A 23,754-nucleotide genomic window follows, 5' to 3' on the forward strand; every position below is an offset into this window, starting at 1 on the left:
CAGGGCGGAGGAGTGGGCTTAGGTGGGGTGCTCTTTCCGAGGGTCGATGCGGATTCGATGGGCTGAGTGACTTGCTTCTGCAGTATGGAGATTCTATGATGAAGATTAGAATAGAATCCCAACGGTGCTGGAGGCCATTTAGCTCATTAAGTCTGCACCAACTCTTTGAAAGAGCACCCCTGTCATTCTTCAATCAACACCACAAAAAAACAGGTTATCGGGCCATGGACATGAAACATTAACTCTGCTTCTCTCCACAGACAGTGCTTGATCTGCACGTGTTATCTGGTCGTTGTTTATAACAGCTACTGCACTTCAAAACGTAACACTTCATTGACTGCAAAGCAATTCCAGATGGAGAATAGCGCTATATAAATGCGAGTTTTAAAAAAAGTGATCACTACTGCTCCGAAGCGCCGTGGGACATTCTGCCGGGTGAACGGTGCTATATAAATGCAGGTCGTTGTTGCTCGGCTGCCAGATCCTCTCACGCCTTCGGGCCCATCACCTGGATGGCATGCCTGCTCCCTCCTCTCACAAAGCTGTGCAGCGGAGGGCAGCTGACGCCACCGCGGGATGCCGCTTGTTCGTTCTCAGCCCGGGAGAATTGAGCGGGAACTCCGCAAACTGAGCAACATTTCAGCGGCCAAACGGCTCCGGCCTGCCCACCCTCCCCTCAGAGCCAGCAGCAGCTATACAGGATAAATACCGAGTGTGTTGTTGACAGCGTTGAGTTTAACGGCCACCTCCGCGCATTCCTTGTTGTTTATTTTCCCCGCCATCCTCGTCCGTCCACGGAACCGCCGAACCGGGGAGAACCAACCGGGTGAGTTACCGCCATCTTTGATCATGGCGGGGATTGATGGCACAGACTGCCGCCATCTTTGATCATGGCGGGGATTGATGGCACCGACTGCCGCCATCTTTGATCATGGCGGGGATTGATGGCACAGACTGCCGCCATCTTTGATCATGGCGGGGGTTGAGGGAGCCGGCAGCTGCCATCTTTGATCATGATGTGGAGATGCCGGCGTTGGACTGGGGTGAGCACAATACGAAGTCTTACAACACCAGGTTAAAGTCCAACAGGTTTGTTTCGATGTCACTAGCTTTCGGAGCGCTGCTCCTTCCTCAGGTGAATGAAGAGGTCTGTTCCAGAAACATATAGATAGACAAATTCAAAGATGCCAGACAATGTTTGGAATGCGACCATTAGCAGGTGATTAAATCTTTACAGATCCAGAGATGGGGTAACCCCAGGTTAAAGAGGTGTGAATTGTATCAAGCCAGGACAGTTGGTAGGATTTCGCAGGCCAGATGGTGGGGGATGAATGTAACGCGACATGAATCCCAGGTCCCGGTTGAGGCCGCACTCGTGTGTGGAACTTGGCTATAAGTTTCTGCTCGGCGATTCTGCGTTGTCGCGCGTCCTGAAGGCCGCCTTGGAGAACGCTTACCCGGAGATCAGAGGCTGAATGCCCTTGACTGCTGAAGTGTTCCCCGACTGGAAGGGAACATTCCTGCCTGGTGATTGTCGCGCGATGTCCGTTCATTCGTTGTCGCAGCGTCTGCATGGTCTCGCCAATGTACCACCCTTCGGGACATCCTTTCCTGCAGCGTATGAGGTAGACAACGTTGGCCGAGTCGCACCGCGTACCTGGTGGGTGGTGTTCTAATGTGTAATAGTGTAATTCCGCAGGGAGAAACTACGTCATCTTCTTCACAGCCTTCAACACGTCATTGATGACGATGAACATCTTGCCAAGGTCATCCCCACTACTTGCCTTCAAACAACCGCGCAACCACAAACAAACCATTGCTTGCAGCAAACTACCCAGCCTTCAGAACAGTGACCACGACACCACACAACCCTGCCATGGCAATCTCTGCAAGACGTGCCAGATCATCGACATGGATACCACTATTACACATTAGGACACCACCCACCAGGTACGCGGTACATACTCGTGCGACTCGGCCAACGTTGTCTACCTCATACGCTGCAGGAAAGGATGTCCCGAAGCGTGGTACATTGGCGAGACCATGCAGACGCTGCAACAACGAATGAACGGACATCGCGCGACAATCACCAGGCAGGAATGTTCCCTTCCAGTCGGGGAACACTTCAGCAGTCAAGGGCATTCAGCCTCTGATCTCCGGGTAAGCGTTCTCCAAGGCGGCCTTCAGGACGCGCGACAACGCAGAACCGCCGAGCAGAAACTTATAGCCAAGTTCCGCACACATGAGTGCGGCCTCAACCGGGACCTGGGATTCATGTCGCATTACATTCATCCCCCACCATCTGGCCTGCGAAATCCTACCAACTGTCCTGGCTTGGTACCATTCACACCTCTTTAACCTGGGGTTACCCCATCTCTGGATCTGTAAAGATTTAATCACCTGCTAATGGTCGCATTCCAAGCATTGTTTGGCATCTTTGAATTTGTCTATATATATATATATATGTTTCTGGAACAGACCTCTTCATTCACCTGAGGAAGGAGCAGCACTCCGAAAGCTAGTGACATGTTTGATCATGGCAGGGGTTGTCGGCACCGGCAGCCGCCATCTTTGATTATGACGTGCGTGGATCTGGACTATTAATTGCTGAGATGTTGGGCCGAACTAGACCTCAGTCTTCCGATTTTTCGGAACCTGTTTACAAATGAGAATATTTAGCAGCAGCCTGGGCCATTCACTGACCTGTTTTGGCAAAATATTCATGCGTTCGGTGATTGATGGGACGGCGCCGTGGTAACCGGGTCTTGGGTGAGGGGACTTTACCCTTATTAAGTCACTAAGGCAAGGTAAACCTGTGGCTATATGTAGAGGGATGGACATCTTCTTTATGTGACATGGAAAGGAGCAACCTTAATGGCTGAAGCTTCCATGAACATTCCCCTTATCTTCCATGCTCATTGTGTAACAGAAAGGGTCGATGAGGGTAACGTTGTTGATGTGGTATACATGGACTTTCAGAAGGTATTTGATACAGTGCCACACAACAGACTTGTGAGAAACGTTATAGCTCGTGGAATAAAATAATACTAATCTATATTGTCACAAGTAGGCTTACAATTACACTGCAGTGAAGTTACTGTGAAAATAGCAATGTGGATTCAAAATTGGTTGAATAAAATGAAGCAGGAAGTAATGGTCTAATGTATCTCCTGCCCAATGGAAGAAGTTGGAAGAGTGAGTAAGTCGGGTGGGAGGGGTCTTTGATTATGCTGCCTGCTTTCCCCAGGCAGCGGGAGGTGTAGATGGCGCCAATGGATGGGAGGCAGGTTTGTGTGATAGGCTGAGCTGTGTTCACGACTCTGAAGTTTCTTGCGGTCTTGGGCCAACCTGTTGCCATATCTGGCTGCATCACAGCCTGATAGGATGCTTTCTATGATGCATCTGTAAAAGTTGGTAAGGGTTAATGTGGACATTCCGAATTTCCGGTGGTTGTGTCGACGTGGGTAGACCAGGACAGATAATTGGTGATGTGTACCCCTAGAAATTTGAAGCTGCTCAACATCTCCACCTCGGTTCCCTTGATGCTGACAGGGGTGTGTACAGTACTTTGCTTCCTGAAGTCAGTGACCAGCTCTCTAGTTTTGCTGGCATTAAGGAATAGATTGCTGTCGCTGCACCACTCCACTAAGTTGTCCAACTTCCTCCTGTATTCTGACTCGTCGTTATTCGAGATCCGGCCCACTATGGTCGTATCGTCAGCAAATTTGTAGATGGAGTTGGAACCAAATTTTGTCATGCAGTCGTGTGCGCACAGGGAGTATAGTAGGGGGCTAACTATGCAGCCTTGGGGTGCCCCGGTATTGACTATTGTGGAGGAGGTGTTGTTGTTTATTCTTACTGATTGTGGTCTGTGGGTCAGAAAGTCAAGGATCCAGTTGCAGAGTGAGGAGCCAAGTCCTAGGTATTGGAGTTTGATATGAGCTTGGCTGGGATTATGGTGTTGAAGGCAGAGCTGTAGTCAATAAATAGGAGTCTGATGTTGGAGTCCTTGTTGTCGAGATGTTCTAGGGATGAGTGTATGGCCAGGGAGATGGCTTCTGCTGTGAGCCGGTTGCGGCGGTATGCAAATTGCAGTGGATCAAGGCGGTCTGGGAGTATGCAGTTGATGTGTTCATGATCAACCTCTTGAAGCACTTCATTACGACTGAAGTCAGGGCCACCAGACGGTCGTCATTGAGGCACGTTGCCTGGTTCTTCTTCGGCACCGGTATGATAGTGGTCCTCTTGAAGCAGGTGGAGACCTCGGAGTGGAGTAGGGACAGGTTAAAGATGCCCACGAACACATCTGCCAGCTGGTCCGTGCAGGCTCTGAGTGCACGACCAGGGATCCCGTCCTGACCCGTCGCCTTCCGAGGGTTCACTTTCAGGAAGACCGATCTGACTTCAGAAGCTGTGATGGTGGGTATGGGTGTGTTATGGGCTGCTGGGGGACTCAACAGCGGATCGTTGGTTTCCTGCTTGAACCGAGCATAGAATGCATTGAGTTCATCGAGGAGGGGTGTGCTGCTGCTGGAGATGCTGCTCGGCTTCGCTTTGTAGCCCATTATGTTGTTTAGGCCTTGCCACAACCGCTGAGAGCCTGTAACGCTAGTCTGTGACTCTAGCTTGGTCTGATATTCTCTCTTGGCATCTTGGATGGCTTTGCGGAGGTCGTACCTGGATTTCTTGTATAGGTCAGGGTCTCCTGACTTGAACCCCTCAGACCTGTCCTTCAGGAGGGAGTCAATCTCGCGATTGTGCGATGGTTGCCAGTTGGGGAACGTGCGTACTGCTTTCTTTGGCACGCAGTCGTCTACACATTTGCTGATGAAGTCTGTGATGGTGATGGCATACTCCCAAGTTGGTCACTCAGTTCTTAAATATGGACCAGTCCATTGTCTCTAAGCAGGCATGTAGGAGCACTTCTGTTTCCTTGGACCAGCACTGCACCACCTTCTTAGCTGGATTCTCTTGCTTGAGTTTCTGCTTGAATGCCGGGAGAAGGAGCACCGTCTTATGGTCTGACTTGGAAAGTATGATTAAAACAAATAGTAGGATAAACCTTTTTTGCTAGTGCTATTGGTTAGGAATAATCTGCCAGATAGTGTGACATGATCAGAAATGATAGGGACAGGATGCAGGTGGCTGTTGTAATGGAAGAGTTAAGGAATTAGAGGGATGAACTTCAGAAGACTGTTTTTTCCTATCTGTCTCACCTCTATAGGAATTGATTCCTACTCTACAACAGGGAATGTAACCAGCTGTTTGGTAAGTGGTTAAGGTCTCTTCCAGTCCTAAGGTTTAAAATAGTATACGAACTGGCAGTAAAGTTTATAAAATATATATTAAAAAAAGAAAATAAATAAGCGAGTGATATAATATAGTAATTGATCAAAACACATTAAGGATGGCAAGACAAGTGATGTGTCAAGGCTGCAGCATGTGGGAGCTCCTGAATGTCAGTGTGATCCAGGGGAAACATGTCTGCAGTAAGTGTTTATGGCTCGAGGACCTTCAGCTCAGAGTCATAGAGCGGGAGGCTGAGCTGCAGACACTGCGACACATCAGGGAGGGGGAAAGTTATCTGGATGCTTTAAACCAGGAGGCAGTGACACCACTGAGGATAGAGTCTTCTGATTTGGTCAGTGATCAGGGACAGGAGGCTGTGACTTTGAGTGAGGCAGGTAAGGGGATCCAGAGGGCAGGAGTGCAGGAGCCTTTGCAATTGTTCACAAGGTTTAAGGTTTTCTCAGCTTGCCTGAATGAGAGTGTGGACTGCAGGGTGGGTGAGAAAACTAACCATGGTTCTGGAAGCCGTTCAAGTTAGGGGGGCAAAAAGGACAGTTGTGGTCGGGGACAGTATAGTGATATAGATTGACACTTCTCTGCAGCAAAGAGCAAGTGTTCAGGGATCTGCACAGGGCTGGAGAGGATCTTTGAGTGGGACGATTCAGTTGTTGTGGTCCATGTAGCTACCAACGGCGTAGATAAAACTAAGCGGTTCTGCATGGAGAGAATGAGAAGCCAGGCACTAAAAAAGCAGAACCGTAAATCTCTGGATTATTACCTGAGCCACGTACAAATTGGCATAAAATATCAAAGAGGTGAATACGTGGCTGAAAGATTGGTGTTGGAAAAGTGGTTTCTGGTTCGTGGGAACTGGCATCAGTACTAGGGAAAGTGGGTGCTTTAAGGCTGGGACGGTCTACACTTCAACTGTGCTGGGACCTGTGTTCTAGTGAGCCATCTACCTAGGGAATTAGAACATACAGTGCAGAAAGAGACCATTCTGCCCATCGAGTCTGCACCAACCCATTTATGCCCTCACTTTCACCCTCCTAATAACCCAATAACTCCTAACCTTTTTGGTCACTAAGGACAATTTTTTATGGCCAATCCACCTAACCTGCAAATCCATGGACAGGAGGGTTTTAAACTGAGTAATGGGGCAAAGGATCAAATTTGGGAAGATGTGGCAAATCAAAAGTGTGAGAACGAAAAGTGTTTGTGTGGGAATTGCTGAATAGACTATAACAGGAAAGGACAGGGAGTACAAATCTAAGAGTAAATCAGCAGGTAAGGTTAGAGGTGACAAATATAATAAATGGACAAAGCTAAAGGCTGTATCTCAATGCAAATAGCTTTCAAAACAAAATGGATGAACTGAGAGCGCAAATAGAAATTAATAAGTGCAATCTGATAGCCATTAAAGAGGCATGGCAATAGGATGACATAGATTGGGACCTGAATATTGAAGGGTATCTAACATTTAGGAAGGACAAGAGGTTAAGAAAAAGTGGAAGGATGGTTCTGTTAATTAATATTGATATTAGCATATTAGAGAGGAATGACCTAAGTTCAGGAAACGAGGATGTAGAAGCTATTTGGGTTGAGATGAGAAATGATAAAGGCAAGAAGTCAACTTCTGGAACTGGTGAACAGGTCTCCTAATTGTAAATACATGGTAGGACAGAATATAAAAGAAGAGATAATGGGAGCTTGTCAAAAAGGTCACCGATATTCATGGAGATTTTAACCTGCCTATAGACTGGGAAATCAGATGGGCAAAGGTACCCGAGATGGGGAATTCACATAATGTTTTCAGGATGGTTTCTTCGAACAACATGTTCTGGTATCACCAGAAAGCAAGCTATACTAGACCTGGTATTGGGCAACGAGATGGGGTTAATTCATGATCTCACAGTGAAGGCGTCCTAGGCAGCAGTGATCATGATAAGACTGAATTTTACATTCAGTTTGATGGAGAGAAGAATGGGTCCAAGACGAGTACTTTAAACCAAGTAAGGGCAATTATGAGGTCTCAAAAACAGAGCGAGTTGAAGTGAACTGGCAAATTAGTTGTAAGAGATACGTCAATGGAGATGCAGCAGCAGACGTTCAAGGGGATATTTCAGATACACAGGATAGATACATTCCAATGAAAAAGAAAAATTTCAAGGGGAGGACCCACCAGCTGTGGTTAACTTAAAAAAAAATTAAAGATTGCATCAAACGTAAAAATGCGTGCGCAAAGATGTGTGCAGGTCAGAACATTGGACAGAATACAATAAACAGCAAAGAATAACCAAAAGATTGACAAGGAAGGAAATATTAGTGTATGAGACAAGCATAGCTGAAAAAATTAAAACAGATTGTAAGAATTTCTATAGATATTTAGAAAAGAGTTAACAAAGTGAGTGTTCGTCTTATAGAAAGCGAGTGCGGGGAATTAATAATGGAAAATAAGAAAGTGGTAGAGATATTTTGCATCGGCCTTCATTATAAAAGATACGAGTTATATTCCAAAAGTTGCTGTAAATCAGGAACGGCACAGAGGGAGGAACTCTGCAAAATTACAATCACCAGGGAAGTTGTACTGAGAAAATTGCTGGAGCTTTGGGCTGACAAAACTCCAGGTCCTGATGGACTTAGAATCCATAGAATCCCTGCAGTGCAGAAGAAGGCCATTCGGCCCGTGAAATCTGCACCGACTCTGAAAGAGCACTTTACCTAGGCCCACTCCCCTGCCCTATCCCTGTAACCCCACCTAACCTTCACATCTTTAGACATTAAGAGGCAATTTTAGCACGGCCAATCCACTTTACCTACACATTTTTGGACTAAGGCCTTAAAAGAAGTGGCTAGTGAGATAGCTGATGCATTAGTTTTACTTTTCCAGAACTCTCTAGACTCTGGGAAGGTTCCATTAGATTGGAAAGTAGCTCCTTTATTCATAAAAGGGGAAAGTCCGAAAGCAGGAACAACGAGCCAGTTAGCATACCATCTGTCATAGGGAAAATGTTAGAAGCTGTTAATAAAGATGGTGTGACAGCGCACTTGGAAACATTGAGAGTAATCAGACAGAGGCAACATAGTTTTGTGAAAGGGAAATAATGTTCAACCAATTTATGGGAGTTCTTTGAAGAAATAACATCTGTGGATAACGAGGATGTACTGCATTTGATAAAGTGCCAAACCAAAGGTTATTGTAAAAAATAAAAGCTCATTGGGTAGAGGTTACATTAGCATGGATTGAAGATTGGCTAGCTCACAGGAAACAGAGTCGGCATAAATAGGTATTTTTCTGGTTGGCAGAATGTAATGAGTAGTGTGCCACAGGGATGAGTGCTGGGACGTCAACTTTTTTCAACTTATGTAAATGATGTGGATGAAGTGCCGATGACACAAAGATAGTTGGATTAGTAAGATGTGAAGGGGACACGAGGCTACAAAGGGATATAGACAGGTTAAGTGAGTGGGTAAAGATTTTGGAAAAGGAGTTTTCACTGGAATGATGGAGGTTGAGGGGCGACCTGATAGAAGTTTACAAAATTATGCGTGGCATGGACAGCATGGATAGTCAGGAGGGGACATAAGCGTTTAAGGTGCGAGGAGTTCTCATAGAATTTACAGTGCAGAAGGAGGCCATTCGGCCCATCGAGTCTGCATCGGCTCTTGGAAAGAGCACCCTACCCAAGGTCAACACCTCCACCCTATCCCCATAACCCAGTAACCCCACCCAACATTAAGGGCAATTTTGGACACTAAGGGCAATTTTGGGCACTAAGGGCAATTTATCATGGCCAATCCACCTAACCTGCACATCTTTGGACTGTGGGAGGAAAACGGAGCACCCGGAGGAAACCCACGCACACACGGGGAGGATGTGCAGACTCCGCACAGACCGTAATCCAAGCCGGAATTGAACCTGGGACCCTGGAGCTGTGAAGCAATTGTGCTATCCACAAGGCTACCATGCTGCCCCAAGAGTTGTGTGAATCAAGTTTTTTATGCAGAGGGTGGTGAGTGCCTGAAACTTGCTGCTGGGGGAAGTGGTGGAAGCAGGTACCGATAGTGACGTTTAAAAGGCATCTTGACAAATACGTGAATAGGAGGGACCCCGGAAGTGCAGAAGGTTTTGGTTCAGACAGGCATCATGATCAGCACAAGCTTGCAGGGCCGAAGGGCCTGTTCCTGTGCTGTACTGTTCTTTGTTCTTTGAGCATAATGTGGGAAGCTGTGAAATTGCCCATTTTGGCAGGAAAGATAAAAATATTATCCAAATGGTGGAAGATCACAGAGCTGTGAGATGCAGAGGGATCTGAGTGCCCTAGTGCATGAATCACAAAGGACTTCTATACAGGTACAGCAAGTAATTAGGAAAGCTAATAGAATATTATCATTTATTGCGAGGGGAATTGAGTACAAGAGTAGAGAGGTTATGTTTCAATTGTGTAGGGCATTAGTGCGACCACATCTTGGGTACTGTGTACAGAATTGGTCTCCTTATTTAAGGAAGGATGTAAGTATTAGAAACGGTTCAGAGAAGGTTTATTAAACTAATACCAGGAATGGATAGGTTGTTAGGAAAATTAGACAGGCTAGGCTTGTATTTGCTGGTGTTTAGAAGAGTTAAGAGGTGATTTGATTGAAACATAGAAGACCCTGAGGGGTCTTGACAGGTTCGGTGTGGAGAAGATGCTTCCTCTTGTGGGAGAATTTAGTACTAGAGTTCCCTGTTTTAAATGAGGGGTCCCCCTTCCACTTATGGTCTTGATCTCAGCCACTAGTGTGTGAGACTATAATTGTCATTGTTTTCTTTTTCCTTCCAGAATTATTACACGTGAACCTCATCTTCTAAGTTTATTCTGTTATGGATAAATCTCACACGACTTTGTTTACAGTTGGCCAAAGAACACGTTTGAAGTTTGATATCTGAAGTGTGAGTGGAAGTAAGTGGTTGCATGAAGTGTGCACGATACATAATGGGCGCGATTCTCCGCTCCCGCGACTAAGTGCCCACTCCGTCGTGAATGCCGTTGAGGTTCACGACGGCGCGAAACGGCCCCGATCTCGACCGATTCAGGGCCCGAAAATGGGCTAGGATCGGGGCCGCGAGAAACTCGGGCGTGTCGCTAAAGCAGCGTCATCAGCGCGCGCCGGGCATTGGTGCCGCATAAAAGCGGCGCCGCGTCATTCGCTGCCTAACTGGCATCACCCGCGCATGCGCTGGTTGGCCGGCGCCAACCCGCACATGCGTGGTTGCCGTCCTCCCCGAGGCCGCCCCGCAAGAAGATGTCGGATGCATCTTGCGGGGCACGGAGGAAAGGAGGTCCTCCTTCAGAGAGGCCGGCCCGCCCATTGGTGGGCCCCGATCGCGGGCCAGACCCCTTTTGAGTCCTACCCCGGTGAAAGAAACCCCCCCGCCCCCCCCCCCCCCGCCCCCCAGTGTTCCCGCGCTGTTCCCGCCGGCAGTGACCAGGTGTGGGTGGCGCCGGCGGGAAGCTGTCGTTTTGGGCTGGCCGCTCGGTCCATCTGGGCCTGAGAATAGCGGAGAATCGCCATTTTGGGTGTCGGGCGATTCACCGGACTGTGCCGTGCAGAACTAGATAGTGCCGATCTCGCCACTTGGGTGCATCACGGGAGGGCGTCGGACCGGCGTTGCGTGAAAAAATGGCACCCCAGGCGATTCTCCCAAACGGTGCGGCATCGGAGAATCGCGCCCAATATTTTTCGGCTGTGATAAAATGGCTACTCACTGTTCTTGCTTTTATCGAACATTGCTTTTTAAAATGGGAGTGTTGACTATGATGTTCAAAAGCAGTCCGAAACAAATTTCCCATTTTCAAAATTTCAGTCCTTGCTTCGAGGTCTTAAGGAATTCCTTTTAGTGCCCCAGTTATTAACAGTGGTAAATCGGTTGGAGTTCTAGTGCGCATGCTCCTTCACTTTCAAATAATAGATGGATTAACAGTTTTAACATGTACACTTCCATAAGTTAAGATTTTTAATTAGCTGGTATGGATTTAACTGGCAACTTTGAGAGAAATTGCTTCATTCATTTGCGTTACTGCATTTTGCGACATTGTGAATTTGCTTTACCTTCAATGTAGTGATCTTTAAATTTTATTTTCTGCAGCCTATCATACTTTTAGCTGAAAGAAATGGAAGCTTCAGCAACAGAAACTATCCTGATCACTGGCGGGGGAGGTTATTTAGGATGTAGGTAAGATCAGTCGTTATGTGATATGAATTAAATAGTAAATGTGCAAAGGACTAATGTAATAAAACTCTATTTGAAAGCGGGGCAGTTAATAAGTACATTTTTCAGTGGCATTTCTCTGTGGGAAATTGCCTTTTAAATTGTGGCAATAGAACCCAATTCAAAATTGCAGCTGGGCGCCACTTTGCTTCTGAAGTTTCTGTTCTGTCTGAATCTATTAACAGTAATGAAATAAAATGGGACAATCTGAAGTGAATTTATCGCATTACCAGGGGTAGAGTAGAAAAGTAGCATGAAATGGATTGTAACTCACTATCAGACTGCCTTCTGATTATTCATGTCTTTCGTGTAAGATAAACCAGTTTGCTGGTTATTAATTATCAGTCTGCCTTCTGGATAATGGGAGGGACAAACACAGAATCCAGTTCGCACAGATAATTATTAATGCCCTGTATTATAATAATGTACACCTCTATATTGGATTGCAAAGGTACTTTCCAGGTTATAGTGGATGCAAAATCTGTTCAGTGGAGTGACTGGAAACATTGAATCATTAAAATATTGAACAGACCCATAAACTGCTTAACATAAGCTGTTACTTAACACAAATGACATCAATGCAATGATGTGGAGATGTGAAAAGAACAAAGCAAGGCACTGATAGTGACTTCAAAAGACAGCAGAAATTCAGGCACACACAAACAGCGTTGCTGATGTATCTTGATTCTCACTATTGCCCTCCATTGCCACTTATTCTCTTTTTCAACCTTGTTAAAATGTCTGAGGTGTCTTCAATCTAATGAACAGTATTTGTTCAAAAAAGTCATAATTAATATTCCTTCTGGGGCTTTCAGGTGGCGTAATGTAGGGGGAAGACTTGTACGAGGTGGCTCCTTCTAGAGTACTGCACCTTTTGCCATTTTCTCTCATTTTCAGGTGGCATTTTCTTTTGAAAACCCACATAACTAATGGTATATAGATTCTATATGATTGAAATGTCCAGAAAAGTCAGGGGAAAGAAGGTGGACAGCAGAAGTTTGTCGAAGGAGTTGGAAGCCTCTCCGAGTTCATTGGCAGATAAATGGCGGAGGCAACCTCTGGGGCTCCCACCATTAATGGCCGAGGTGCTTTCAAGTACCTTGACAAAAGAATTCAATAAACGCTGGCAGATTATGTCGGAGGACCTCTGGAAATCAATGGAGGATGCCTTGGCTCCCATCTGAGCGGCTCTAGAAAAGACCAATGAAACCGTGAAAGCCTATGGAGCCACGATAAAAGATATGGAAGTGGCCTTTTTGAGACACAGTGATTAGATTGCCTCACCAAAAGCGGAGATGTCGTTGGTGGCCGAAGTGAATAAATCGTTGAAGGCCAAGGTGAATGATCTAGCAAATCGGTCCAGGAGGCAAAACATTCGAATTGTGGGGCTGCCAGAGGGGATGGAAGGCCCAACCCCCACGGAGTACTTCGTAGAGATGTTTGCTAAAATAGTAGGAGAGGGTGGATTCATGCTTCCTCCTGAGTTGGACTGAGCCCATCGTACACTCCGGCAGAGGCCTCGTCATGAGGATCCACCGCGTGTGGTAATAGTGAAGTTTCATAGCTTCAAAGAGAAAGAGGGGGTTCTGAGATGGGCGAAGGAGCATCGAGACTTCAGATGGGAAGGCCACGCCATCAGGTTTTACCAGTGTGTGGGAACGGAGCTGGCAAAGAAGAGGGCTGCGTTCAATAAAGCAAAAGTCGCCCTGTACAAAAGTGGATTCCAGTTTGGTGTGATGACCTTCGAGTGACTTTCGATGGAAAGGACTATTTATTTGATAAAGAAGCACTGGTTGGGCAGGGTGTGATTGAGCTTTTTGGGTATTGGGGACGGGCATATTGAATTGTTCTATTTCCGTAGTTCCATGTTTATTCTTACATTTTCCTGTTCTTGATGAGGTTAAATTTTTACAGCTTGGGTTTTAGTTTAATGTGGGGTTCAGTTCTGTTTGTTATGAAAATATATACCTCCCTATTGGAGCGTAATCATTTGTAGCCATTTTTCTTCACTCTAGTTGGGAGCCTCCCTGCTAACCTAAGGGTTAGCTATGGGAGTGGTTTTTGAAAGGTTGGCTGCAATTCATTATAGTAGTTTTTTAGATAATGAGCTTAAGAGTTCTTGCCTTGTGTAGTATCCCACAAGGGACCTACGGATTGGGAATGCTTGTCTTCCTTCTGCTCCCTGGCACCCCCGCTTGGTACGGGGTATCTCAATGACCCAGTGTCTATAAAGTCAGCCAGTAAGGCACCAACCAGAAGGAACCCCGGTGGGGGTCTACCGGGAAGTGCATATTTATTGTTTGTAAACAAAACTTAGCTTTACTCAGTGTGTCCTTATTAAACCGTGCTTCTGTCTGTATGTGTATTTGGGTGTGGTGTATTTGAGGTTGAGGTGTGTGGGTGGGTGGGGGGGGTGGAGGGAGGATAGTTTGCTGACGGTGCTTGCAGATTTTTCTTTGTTCAGTCTTGTGATTTGATTTGGCGACCAATTTGGGTGGGCCTGGTTGCTGTATGGTATACGTATCTTTTGGGTAATCTCTCTTGGTGGAAATGGCTGACTCCGGATTGAGGGAGGGTGGGAGACGGGTCACCTGGAATGTCAGGGAGTTTAATGGCCCAGTGAAAAGGTCAAGCGTATTTGCTCACCTTCAAGAGCTTAAATTCCCATGTGGTGTTTTTGCAAGAGAGTCATTTTCGGGTCAGGCACCAGTCAAGACTGCAAAAGGAGTGGGAAGGACAAGTCTCTCATTCCGGTTTCAATGGTAGGGCCAGGAGTGCAGCATTATTAATTCATTAAAGGGCGCAGTTTTCTGTCTCTCAGATCTTGGCTGACCCCAATGCCAGGCATGTTATTGTCTGTGGCTCTCTGGTGGGCACTCCGGTGGTTCTGGTTAATATATATGCCCCAGACTGGGATGATCCGAATTTTATTAATAATCTGCTGGCTTCCCTCCCTGATTAAGATTTGTTATATCTTATTTTGAGTGGAGACCTAAACGGTGTTCTGAACCCTAGTCTGGATCGGTCGAAGCCAAAATCTCTGACTTATCAGGGGTGTCCAGAGCTTTGTTGTGTTTCATGGAGCAGATTGGGGGCAGGGAGGTGGGTAGTGAAACCCTTTGCAGAGTCAAATACACGTCTTCATGTGTCCGGCTAAGTTTGATTCAATTTGAGGTGGTGACTAATGCAAGGATGAGTGGATTTTTCTCTGGGGCGGAGGACAGGTGTGAGTGCTGCTCTCGAGGAAGGCACAGTTCTATGTTCTCATCTTGAATCAAGTTGGTAAGCTTCCGGGCCTATTTTTTTTTTTAAACCCCATGTCAGAGATACTCTATGTTGATTTGGATCCATGTCCGCTGGTGGCCATATTTGGAGTTTCGGACTCGCCAGGCTGGCGATGAATGTCTTCGCCTTCGCCTTGTTGATAGCCCAGAGACGAGTTCAACTTGGGTGGTGTGTACTCCTATTCCGCCCGATGCCTCAGTTTGGTTGGGTAACCTCATTTCTTTTCTACATTTGGAGAAGGCTAAGTACACCATTAGAGGGTCGGAGGAAGGGGTATAAGGAGCTAGTTACCATCAGCTGTTAGGGGGGTTAGTTTAGTTTTTTGGGTTAAAGTTTGTGTTTCTTTGCTCGTTTGTCTCTTCTATTGTGTAATTTTGGCTAGTTTTGGATGGTTTTGTTCAATATGATATTTTTAATAAACATATCTTTTTAAAATTTAAAATTATTGTTCCTTCTAAACTGCGTAGATACACACCCACGCAAGAGATGGGAATGTTCGGCGCAGGGTATGCACGCAAGCAGTGGTTCTTTAAGATGCTCACATGTGTGGCAGCTCAAAAAACAGACCATGCATAGGTGAAACATTGGTCATAATCTATTTCACTTCAGGATGCTAGCTGACCTATTTATTTCCAGCATTTTCCATAAATGAAACTTTTTAAATTGTAAAACTCAATACAGTACTTTGCTGTGATGCACTCTTTTTTCTTGCTGTAGTTGATCTTCATCAAGACCTTCTGTAGACTCCTAATCGTAGTTGGGTAGTTGGCTGAGATTCGTAAGTGTATAATTGCTTTATAGCAGCCACTTAGAGATAATTTCATCTGATATTTCAATGCTTCCCTAATCTTAAAATGGAAACCAGGTGATGTTCCTGCAGTCAGAAAAAGTAAATTGTTCATATATAATTTTAAAAAGAGAGCCTTTACTTCAATGGCAGGTATAACCACCTTGCTCAATACTCAATAAGGCAGTGTCGGGATATGCACTGTGTAAAGCTCCGATTGTAACTCTATAATAAGAACGAAGAAGAAAATCTTGACTTCTTCCACTGCCAAGTTTATTGTGTTCAGTAATCACGGGCACGATTTTCCCAAAAGGGAACACTCGAAGCGAGTGCGTTTCGCCGCGTGTTTCCCGGTGCTCGCAGTGCTGAGAGACACATGGCTGTTCAACGCGACTCGCGTTAAACAATGAATCAAATATTCAGCAATAATGTGGAAATGACTGAACAAAGAAAGGAATTTCCATTGTGTTGATGAGAACATGTATACCTCATTGTAGATAGAAACTCTTCTGCATATTTGATTAATTAAACACTCCCTGTGTGTGGGGATATGCTTACCTTCAGGTCCTCCCTCACATTATTACTGTTCCTGTGGTCCTAGATCACTCAGTGTGACATTTGACTCCATAAGCACAATAGGAGGAGCACTAACCCCGAAGGAATACATTCATGGCCTCTCATAGGAGATCACCACACACTTCAAAATGACATCAGTCATCAACGTTGGGACTATGCAGATATTTCTTGAAGTCACTTTGTGCCACCTTAAACAAATAGATTCTGAAAGGACTTGAGAGGGTAGATGCTGAGAAGCTGGAAAGTCTAAAACCAGTCTCCGGATTAGCTAGCTTGGACTAAGGTGAGGAAACATTTCTTCACTCGGGGTTGTGAATCTGTGGCATTCTCTGCCCCCAGAAGGTTGTGGGTGCTCAGCTGTTGAGTATATGCAAGACCGATGGATAGATGTTTGGAGCTTAAGGGAATCGAGGCTCGTGGAGAGAAGATGAGAAAGTGGATACCAAGTTGAAGATGAGCCACAATCTTATTAAATGCAGGCTTGGTGGGCCTTATGGCCTCTTGCTGCTGTTTCTTAAATTAATATGTTCAGTCTAACCCCCAAATAACTTGTTTTCTTTGTATCCACACCCCAGTGTATCCAGGTGTTCATAATGCCCTCCAGCCCAACTTGGGCTTGTTCTTGTTGCTATGGTGAGATCCCCTGTTCTATGTGGTTACTCTGAGTCAACAATGTAACCAAGTTAAGTTGGCAGCTGTTCAAGTGAACTGAGTCCGTTTCCTTCCAACATGTTGGAAGCCCATTTAGTGGCAGGCTTTCATTCTTCAATGTATTTTCAATACAAAGCTCTTTTTAAAACCAGCACAGCCACCAATAGGCTGAATGGCCTCCTTTCTTGCTGTTTTATTCTATGGTTGCCTCTTCTGACTACCCGACAATTCTTGTTTGTTGGCGTCGCAAAGTATAGTTCAATCATAATTTCCATAGGGACAGAAAGAAAGTATTGTATCGATATAGCACTTTTACATCGATATAGCACTTTTACACCTCAAAGCAGTCTGAAGCACTTCATATTCAATTAGTTATTTTGAAGCGGTTTCTTGTTATACTGGCAAACAGGACAGCCAATTTGTATCTCGTGATAACTCTGAAAAAGTAAATGAGATAATCTGTGTAATAATCTGGCCAGTTAATGTCTACTGTTTGAAGATGAATGTTGGCCAAGACACTGATGAAACTCTCCTATGTCTTGAACGATGTCATGGGATCTTTTGCATCCACCTGCATTCATTCAAAAGATGGCACTTACGACAATGTAGCACATTGCTCAGTTTTGCACTGATGCATCAACTTCAATTGTGACCGGGATTTTCAGGTCCTGCCGTAGCGGGACCCATCACGGAGAATATGGCGGGCAGGCCAAAAGGCCATTGACTTTCGGCAGGATCGGAAGATCTGGCAGTGGGAGGGGCCCGATGCATTCACGTGTTGAAGTGGAGACTCAATCTTCTGACCGGGGTGACAGTACTATCCATCAAACCAAGTTGACTTTTGTAATTCGTAAAATACATGCACAAAATGCTAAAATGTGCTCCAGCATGTGGTAAATTTGTACCTGTTTTAACCCTGATTTATACGTCGTAAATAATATTGCCTGTGCATATTCTGTACGATAATTGTATGTTAGTAACCAGAGCTGTTTGTATAGTTGTATGCTATTATTACTTTCTTTTCTGTTTCAGATTGGGTTGCACCCTGCACAAAATGGGCAGAAAGGTGATCCTCTTTGACATCCACAATCCCATTCAGCAAGTGCCTGATGCAGTAGTCTTTATAAAGGGAGATATTTGCAACTACTCGGAAGTAGAGGCTGTGCTCAGGAATGTAGACTGTGTTTTCCATTTAGCTTCATATGGCATGTCTGGAAGGGAACAGTTAAATAAAAAATTAATAGAGGACGTCAATGTTAAAGGAACAGAGCACGTGATCCAGACCTGCCTGAACAATGGGATACCAAGATTGCTTTATACAAGTACGTATAATGTTGTGTTTGGAGGCCAAGTAATTAAAAATGGGGATGAATCTCTCCCTTATCTTCCGTTGCATCTTCATCCAGATCATTATTCGCGGACCAAATCTTTAGCTGAGATGAAGGTGCTGGAAGCAAATGGTACAAAGCTAAAGAAAGGCATTGGTGTTTTACAAACCTGCTCCCTACGCCCAGCGGGCATTTATGGACCTGGTGAGCAAAGACATCTTCCCAGAATAGTTAGTTATATAGAGAATGGACTCTTCAAGTTTGTGTACGGGGCAGCAGACAGTTTGGTTGAATTTGTCCATGTTGACAACCTTGTTTCTGCACACATACTGGCATCGGGAGCTCTCACAGGAGGAAAAAATCACATAGCGGGTGGCCAGGCCTATTTTATCTCTGATGGCAAGCCAGTAAACAACTTTGAATTTTTCAGACCATTAGTGGAAGGCCTTGGATACAAGCACCCCACAATTCGATTGCCACTCCGACTAGTCTATTTTTTTGCCTTCCTCACTGAAATAATTCATTTTTGTGTAGGCCGCATTTATAACTTTCAGCCATTTCTGACTCGCACAGAAGTCTACAAAACAGGAGTAACTCATTACTTCAGCCTGCAGAAGGCTAGAAAAGAACTAGGGTATAACCCACAAGAACAAAGTCTGATTGAAGTCGTGAAGTGGTTCAAAAATCGTGGTCATGGGCGGAAGATATCCAGGTTCAATATTAAGTGTTTTATTTGGGATGTGATTTTTTTAATGCTGCTCTCTGCTGTTATTATGTCTTGGCTTCCAGTCGTTTCAGCATAGTATTGCAAGTAGTTCATGTTTCACTGACCGTCCTTATAGCCTGGACCCTAAATTGGGATGTTTTGAGAATAAAGTCTACAATATAACTTCAGTATGTTACCACATTTAAAGGAATTTACCAGACTGCATAACACCTGACAAACCAAGGTACATATGTCTGGTTTATTTTACATGTTGTCTAAATGTGGCATCATGCCAAGTCCTGTAAAGTGGTCTGTTTCTTTGTTTGGATAGTCATTTTTGGTGTTTTTAGTTTTAAAACTTTTTTTTTGAATAAGGGAAACCTGAGAATAAATTTTGTAACATAGGCATTAGATTATTTTCATTGCCGTCTTTTCCTCAGGCACCGAGTCAGTCACCTGCATATTGAAGAAAAGGGGTGGTACAGTGGTTAGCACGGCTGCCTCATACACCAGAGACCCGGGTTCAATTCCAGCCTTGGATCACTGTCTGTGTGGAGTTTGCACTTTCTCCCACTGCCTGTTTGGGTTTCCTCTGGGTGCTCCGGTTTCCTCCCACAGTCCAAAGATGTGCAGGTTGGGTGGATTGGCCATGCTAAATTGTCCCTTGGTGTCCAAAGATGTGTATGTGAGGTAGGGTTATGGGATTACAGGGATAGGGCAGGGGAGTGGGCCTAGAGAAGGTGCTCTTTCAAAAGGTCGGTGCAGACCCGATGGGCCGAAGGCCTCCTGCACTGTAGGAATTCTAAAACCAACAACAATGTCTCCTTTACGAATCCAAAGACTGTTCTTAAAATCTTTAACTGTCTGTCAGATGCCAAGGTGTGCCAAAATCCTCTAATAATGTTTTTTTTTTAAATCACAAAGGTATCAGGGACACTTTTAAGCCACCCTAACCCCACATGCAATTGTGTAGGCAGGCAGTTAAAATTGCTCACAGGTAACCCTGCTGTAACCCTGCTATCTTCCCAGTAAGGCAGGTGCAACGATGGCTGGACAGTGGCCGGGTCCTTAATTAAGTATGCAAATTGGACTTCAGTTATATCATTAGCACTACCAGCATGTTAACCCAAGGCCTGTGCCAATAGGCCATTAGGAATGGGTAAGAGGAGCCAGGGCCAGAAGAGGCATAAGATGGCAATTGTTTCCCACCCCCCTTCAGTTGGTGGAGGAACGCTTTGAAAACATAATGAGGAAGAGGATGCCTTGGAGGGGAGATAATAGTTGGTTGTTGAGGTTAGGCATTGTTCTAGGCTAAGATGAGTCTGGTGGCTTTGAGAGAAAGTGGCTGAAGAATTTGAGCAATTAATAATGTCTGAAAATTGGACTGAAGAAGAGTAGACGACATGTGAAGAATTATGATGCAAAGATGTCAACAAAGCAGGAGGTAGATCCTGTGGAGGAATTCAATCTGATGAGGACTGGGGTCAGGACAGAGGGAAAGAGGATTAGGGTTGGTCTGGAAAAGTGGCGGGACTAGAGCTGGCTGAGACAGTTGAGAAGATTGCTTTGATTTTGCAACAACGGAGGAGGTTCATGATGAGGAAGATTAGAATTACCCAAGCCCCCCAGAATGTGTTGAGTAATAAGCTACTTTGACAATCCTGATGCGGAATAATAATTCATTGGTTTGAATCTCATTATTTCCCTTTGTATTTTGACTGTCAAGCTTATAAAAAAAACAGGTTTACATGAAAACGAAGAGTTAAAAGATGAACTGGAAGAAATTAATCAAATATTTTTCTAACAGGCTCAAAACTGCCAGAGTACTGTAAAGCAAAGGGATAAGGTTATCTGATGAAATGGGTAGCAATTGGGGTATTTTCTGTCTAATTCTTTCATGGAGGTATTCACACCACAAAGCACTTTACTGTCCATACTGAGACTTGTGTGAAAAAGCTTTAAGTGGTTTTGAAGCTAAATTCCAGTTAAATTAATGTTATATTACAGGTGTCTATAATTCTCCAAAACAGGATGACATTAAATAGTCACTATGGTGATATGAATTATGAGAAATGAGATCATACTTATATATGCCACACTCCAGCATTCATCAATGCTTCGGATAAGTAATTACTATTTGAGGTGCAGTGTTTTTTTATTTTCGTAGCCATATTGCACCAGCAGATGAAGTTCTAGTTAATCTTTGTTTTGGAGGGAGAATGCTGGTCAGGACAAATCTGGAGGCTTTATACTCTTTGAATGAGAGCCTTAACTAAGAGCAGGGAAATGGGATCTGCAGCAGTACCGCACTCAGCCAGAACTACAATGTCAGTCCAGAAATATGAGCTCAAACTCATTAAGGAGATTGAAATCAATTTTCCTCCTGTGAGGTGGGCATGAGACTGAAATAAGCTGACGGGTTGCAAAAAGCACAGGATTGGTCAGACTGTAGTAAGTAATCCTCCCTCAACCTTCCTCGGACACTGAGGCACAAACTTAAATTTATACATAATCAAATATTGGTATTGATGTGATTTGAAACTGAGAAAATCATTGAGCCAGTTAAACAGTGAGAGACAGGCTGGAATAAATTAAAATGTATTTAATCTAACAATGATTATATTATCAGGTTAATGGGCATTGGATAATACTTTGGCTTTTAATCAAATATTGTAAATCATGTAACTCTTCTGCCGAAATATACAAATGGGTGTTCGGCTGTTTCTGGTCTTGTTTTAAATTCCAAGTAACTTCTTGTGGACTAGAAACAATGACATTGAGACAATGGCCATGTAAATGTGCACCAGTGGATGGAAACAAAATAACTGAAATGCGACTGTTTAAAGATCTGCTTCTTTGGCATTGTAAAATTCAATATCATTTGTGCAGATGCAATGCTATAATTTTTAATACGATTTATGGAAGTGTAACTTTATTTTGTTTAACAAGTTAGTTATCCTGGTAATAGTTCTGATAAAAATATTTGTACAGATGCTTTACTTTTATTACTAATAAATATACCAGTGAACACGATTTGTTGTGTGATTAAGTTAATACTCTAAAGATGCCTGTTTCAGCAGTAAGTTCAAGCTAACCTTTAAAGTGTTTTTATGTATATCACTTTAATAACATGACTAAAAAGTAAATGAAATTTATTTTGTACTCGGTCATTGGATGTGGGTGTCTGTGGCTGGGTCAGCAGTTATTGCCCACCCCGAGGGGATTTAACAGTCAACCACATCTGCACTGACTGTTGCCTTGTTGCGTCAGGGTGCAGGTGGTGTTTGGTGAAACCAGGAGACTCAAAGGGTAAGTTTTGAGGAATAATTTAATTTAAGGACGAATTTCAATCTAAAGTCTCATTTGCTCCATAATTTGGGTGAAGGTAAAAAAACAGCAAGGAAAAGAAGACATTTGTAGGAGTTGTGTTTCGATCCCTGATGCACCATTAATCCATTGCTCGACGATGAGAGCGAGAGAACATAGGCTTTATAACACAAGAACTTACCTGCCTGCGCTCGCTGTAACAACTGAGCGCCGCCCCCAGGCAGCCGGTCTATATACCGTCTGGGGGGGGGCAGAGCCCACCAGGGTTCCAGTACACTACATGGAAAAGGGATCATATTACAATACTCTACAGACAACTTATTCTGGTGAATACATTTACCACATTCACCCCCTGTTAAAAAAATGAGGTCCAGCGGGGGTGAAGTGGGGTCATCAAATGTTCAGTCTGGCTGGAGGCTGGACTGTTCTATTGGACCTCCTCAGCCCTGGCGGTGTGGCTGGTGCTGTCGACATGGTCGTTGACTCCGGGAGCGTGTCGTCTGGAGCTTCGGTCCGGCGTGTCGACGACGGTTGAGGAGTGGGGGTAGGCAGGGGGGTGGTGGTTAGTGGTAAGGAGGAGGTGGGTGGCGGCAGCGTGGGCTCGGGAAGCACAGGAGCCCCGGGTGGGCGTAAAGGGTTGGGGGGTGGGGGCACATTGGCATGGGATCCAGCAGGGCCCAGGTCCCGGAAGGAGACCGTATCTTGCCGTCAGTCTTGGTGCGCGACGTAGGCGTATGGGGGTTGGCGTGCAGCAGCTGGACCCTCTCGACCAGGGGGTCGGTCTTATGGCTCCTCGTATGCTTCCGGAGAAGGACAGGTCCCAGAGTTCTTAGCCAGGATGGAAGCGAGACCCCGGAGATGGACTTCCTAGGGAAGACAAACAAACGGTCGTGAGGGGTCTCGTTCGTGACTGCAGACGAGCGATCTAATGGAGTGGAGCACGCCGGGGAGGGCCTCCTGCCAGCGGAGAATCGGGAGACTTCTAGACTGAAGGGCAAGAAGGACGGCCTTCCACACCGTCGCGTTCTCCCTCTCCACCTGCGGGTTGTAGCTCGTAGTCCTGCTTGAGGCGATGCCCTTACTGAGCAGGTACTGACGCAGCTCATCGCTCATGAACGAGGTGCCCCGGTCACTGGGCGTATGCAGGGAAACCGAACGGTAAAGATGCTGTGCAGTGCCTTTATAACGGTGGCCGAGGTCATGTCGGGACATGGGATAGCGAAAGGGAAGCGGGAGTATTCGTCGATGACGGTCAGGAAGTATATATTACGCTTGGTGGAAGGGAGGGGCCCTTTGAAGTCGATGCTGAGGCGCTCAAAGGGCTGGGAGGCCTTTACCAGGTGGGCCTTGTCTGGCCGGAGAAAGTGCGGCTTGCACTCCGCACAGACTTGGCAATCCCTGGTCATGGCCCTGACCTCCTCGGTGGAGTAGGGCAGGTTGCGGGCTCTAATGTGGATAAGCCGAGTGACCCCCGGGTGACAGAGGTCAATGTGGATAGCCCGAAGTCGGTCGAATTGCACGCTGGCGCATGTGCCGCGTGACAGGGCATCTG

General features: G+C 45.3%; 1 protein-coding gene across 8 annotated transcripts; it reads left to right on the top strand.

Annotated features, from left to right (window-relative positions):
* The first annotated feature begins 670 nt into the window (after positions 1-670).
* sdr42e1 (short chain dehydrogenase/reductase family 42E, member 1) lies at positions 671-21,908 on the top strand. 8 transcript variants are annotated; one of them, XM_072517920.1, is made up of 5 exons: positions 771-826; positions 5,225-5,268; positions 10,113-10,232; positions 11,420-11,506; positions 17,874-21,908. In XM_072517920.1, exons 4-5 carry the CDS (start codon positions 11,445-11,447, stop codon positions 18,970-18,972), a joined length of 1,161 nt encoding a protein of 386 aa, XP_072374021.1. In that variant the 5' UTR covers positions 771-826; positions 5,225-5,268; positions 10,113-10,232; positions 11,420-11,444; the 3' UTR covers positions 18,973-21,908. The 8 variants fall into 8 exon arrangements, with proteins under 8 accessions (XP_072374020.1, XP_072374023.1, XP_072374021.1 ...); XM_072517919.1 differs by lacking the exon at positions 5,225-5,268 and having other exon boundaries at positions 671-826; XM_072517922.1 differs by lacking the exon at positions 5,225-5,268 and having other exon boundaries at positions 671-826; positions 10,113-10,222.
* The last annotated feature ends 1,846 nt before the right edge of the window (positions 21,909-23,754 follow it).

The sequence above is a fragment of the Scyliorhinus torazame genome, chromosome 10, assembly GCF_047496885.1.
Source record: "Scyliorhinus torazame isolate Kashiwa2021f chromosome 10, sScyTor2.1, whole genome shotgun sequence".
Lineage (NCBI taxonomy): Eukaryota > Metazoa > Chordata > Chondrichthyes > Carcharhiniformes > Scyliorhinidae > Scyliorhinus > Scyliorhinus torazame.

Coding starts and splice junctions, on each gene's coding strand:
- sdr42e1 (XM_072517919.1), top strand. CDS start 11,445: ATGGAAGCTTCAGCAACAGAAACTATCCTGATCACTGGCGGGGGAGGT. Junction 11,507..17,873: donor GGAGGTTATTTAGGATGTAG/GTAAGATCAGTC, acceptor TTTCTGTTTCAG/ATTGGGTTGCACCCTGCACA.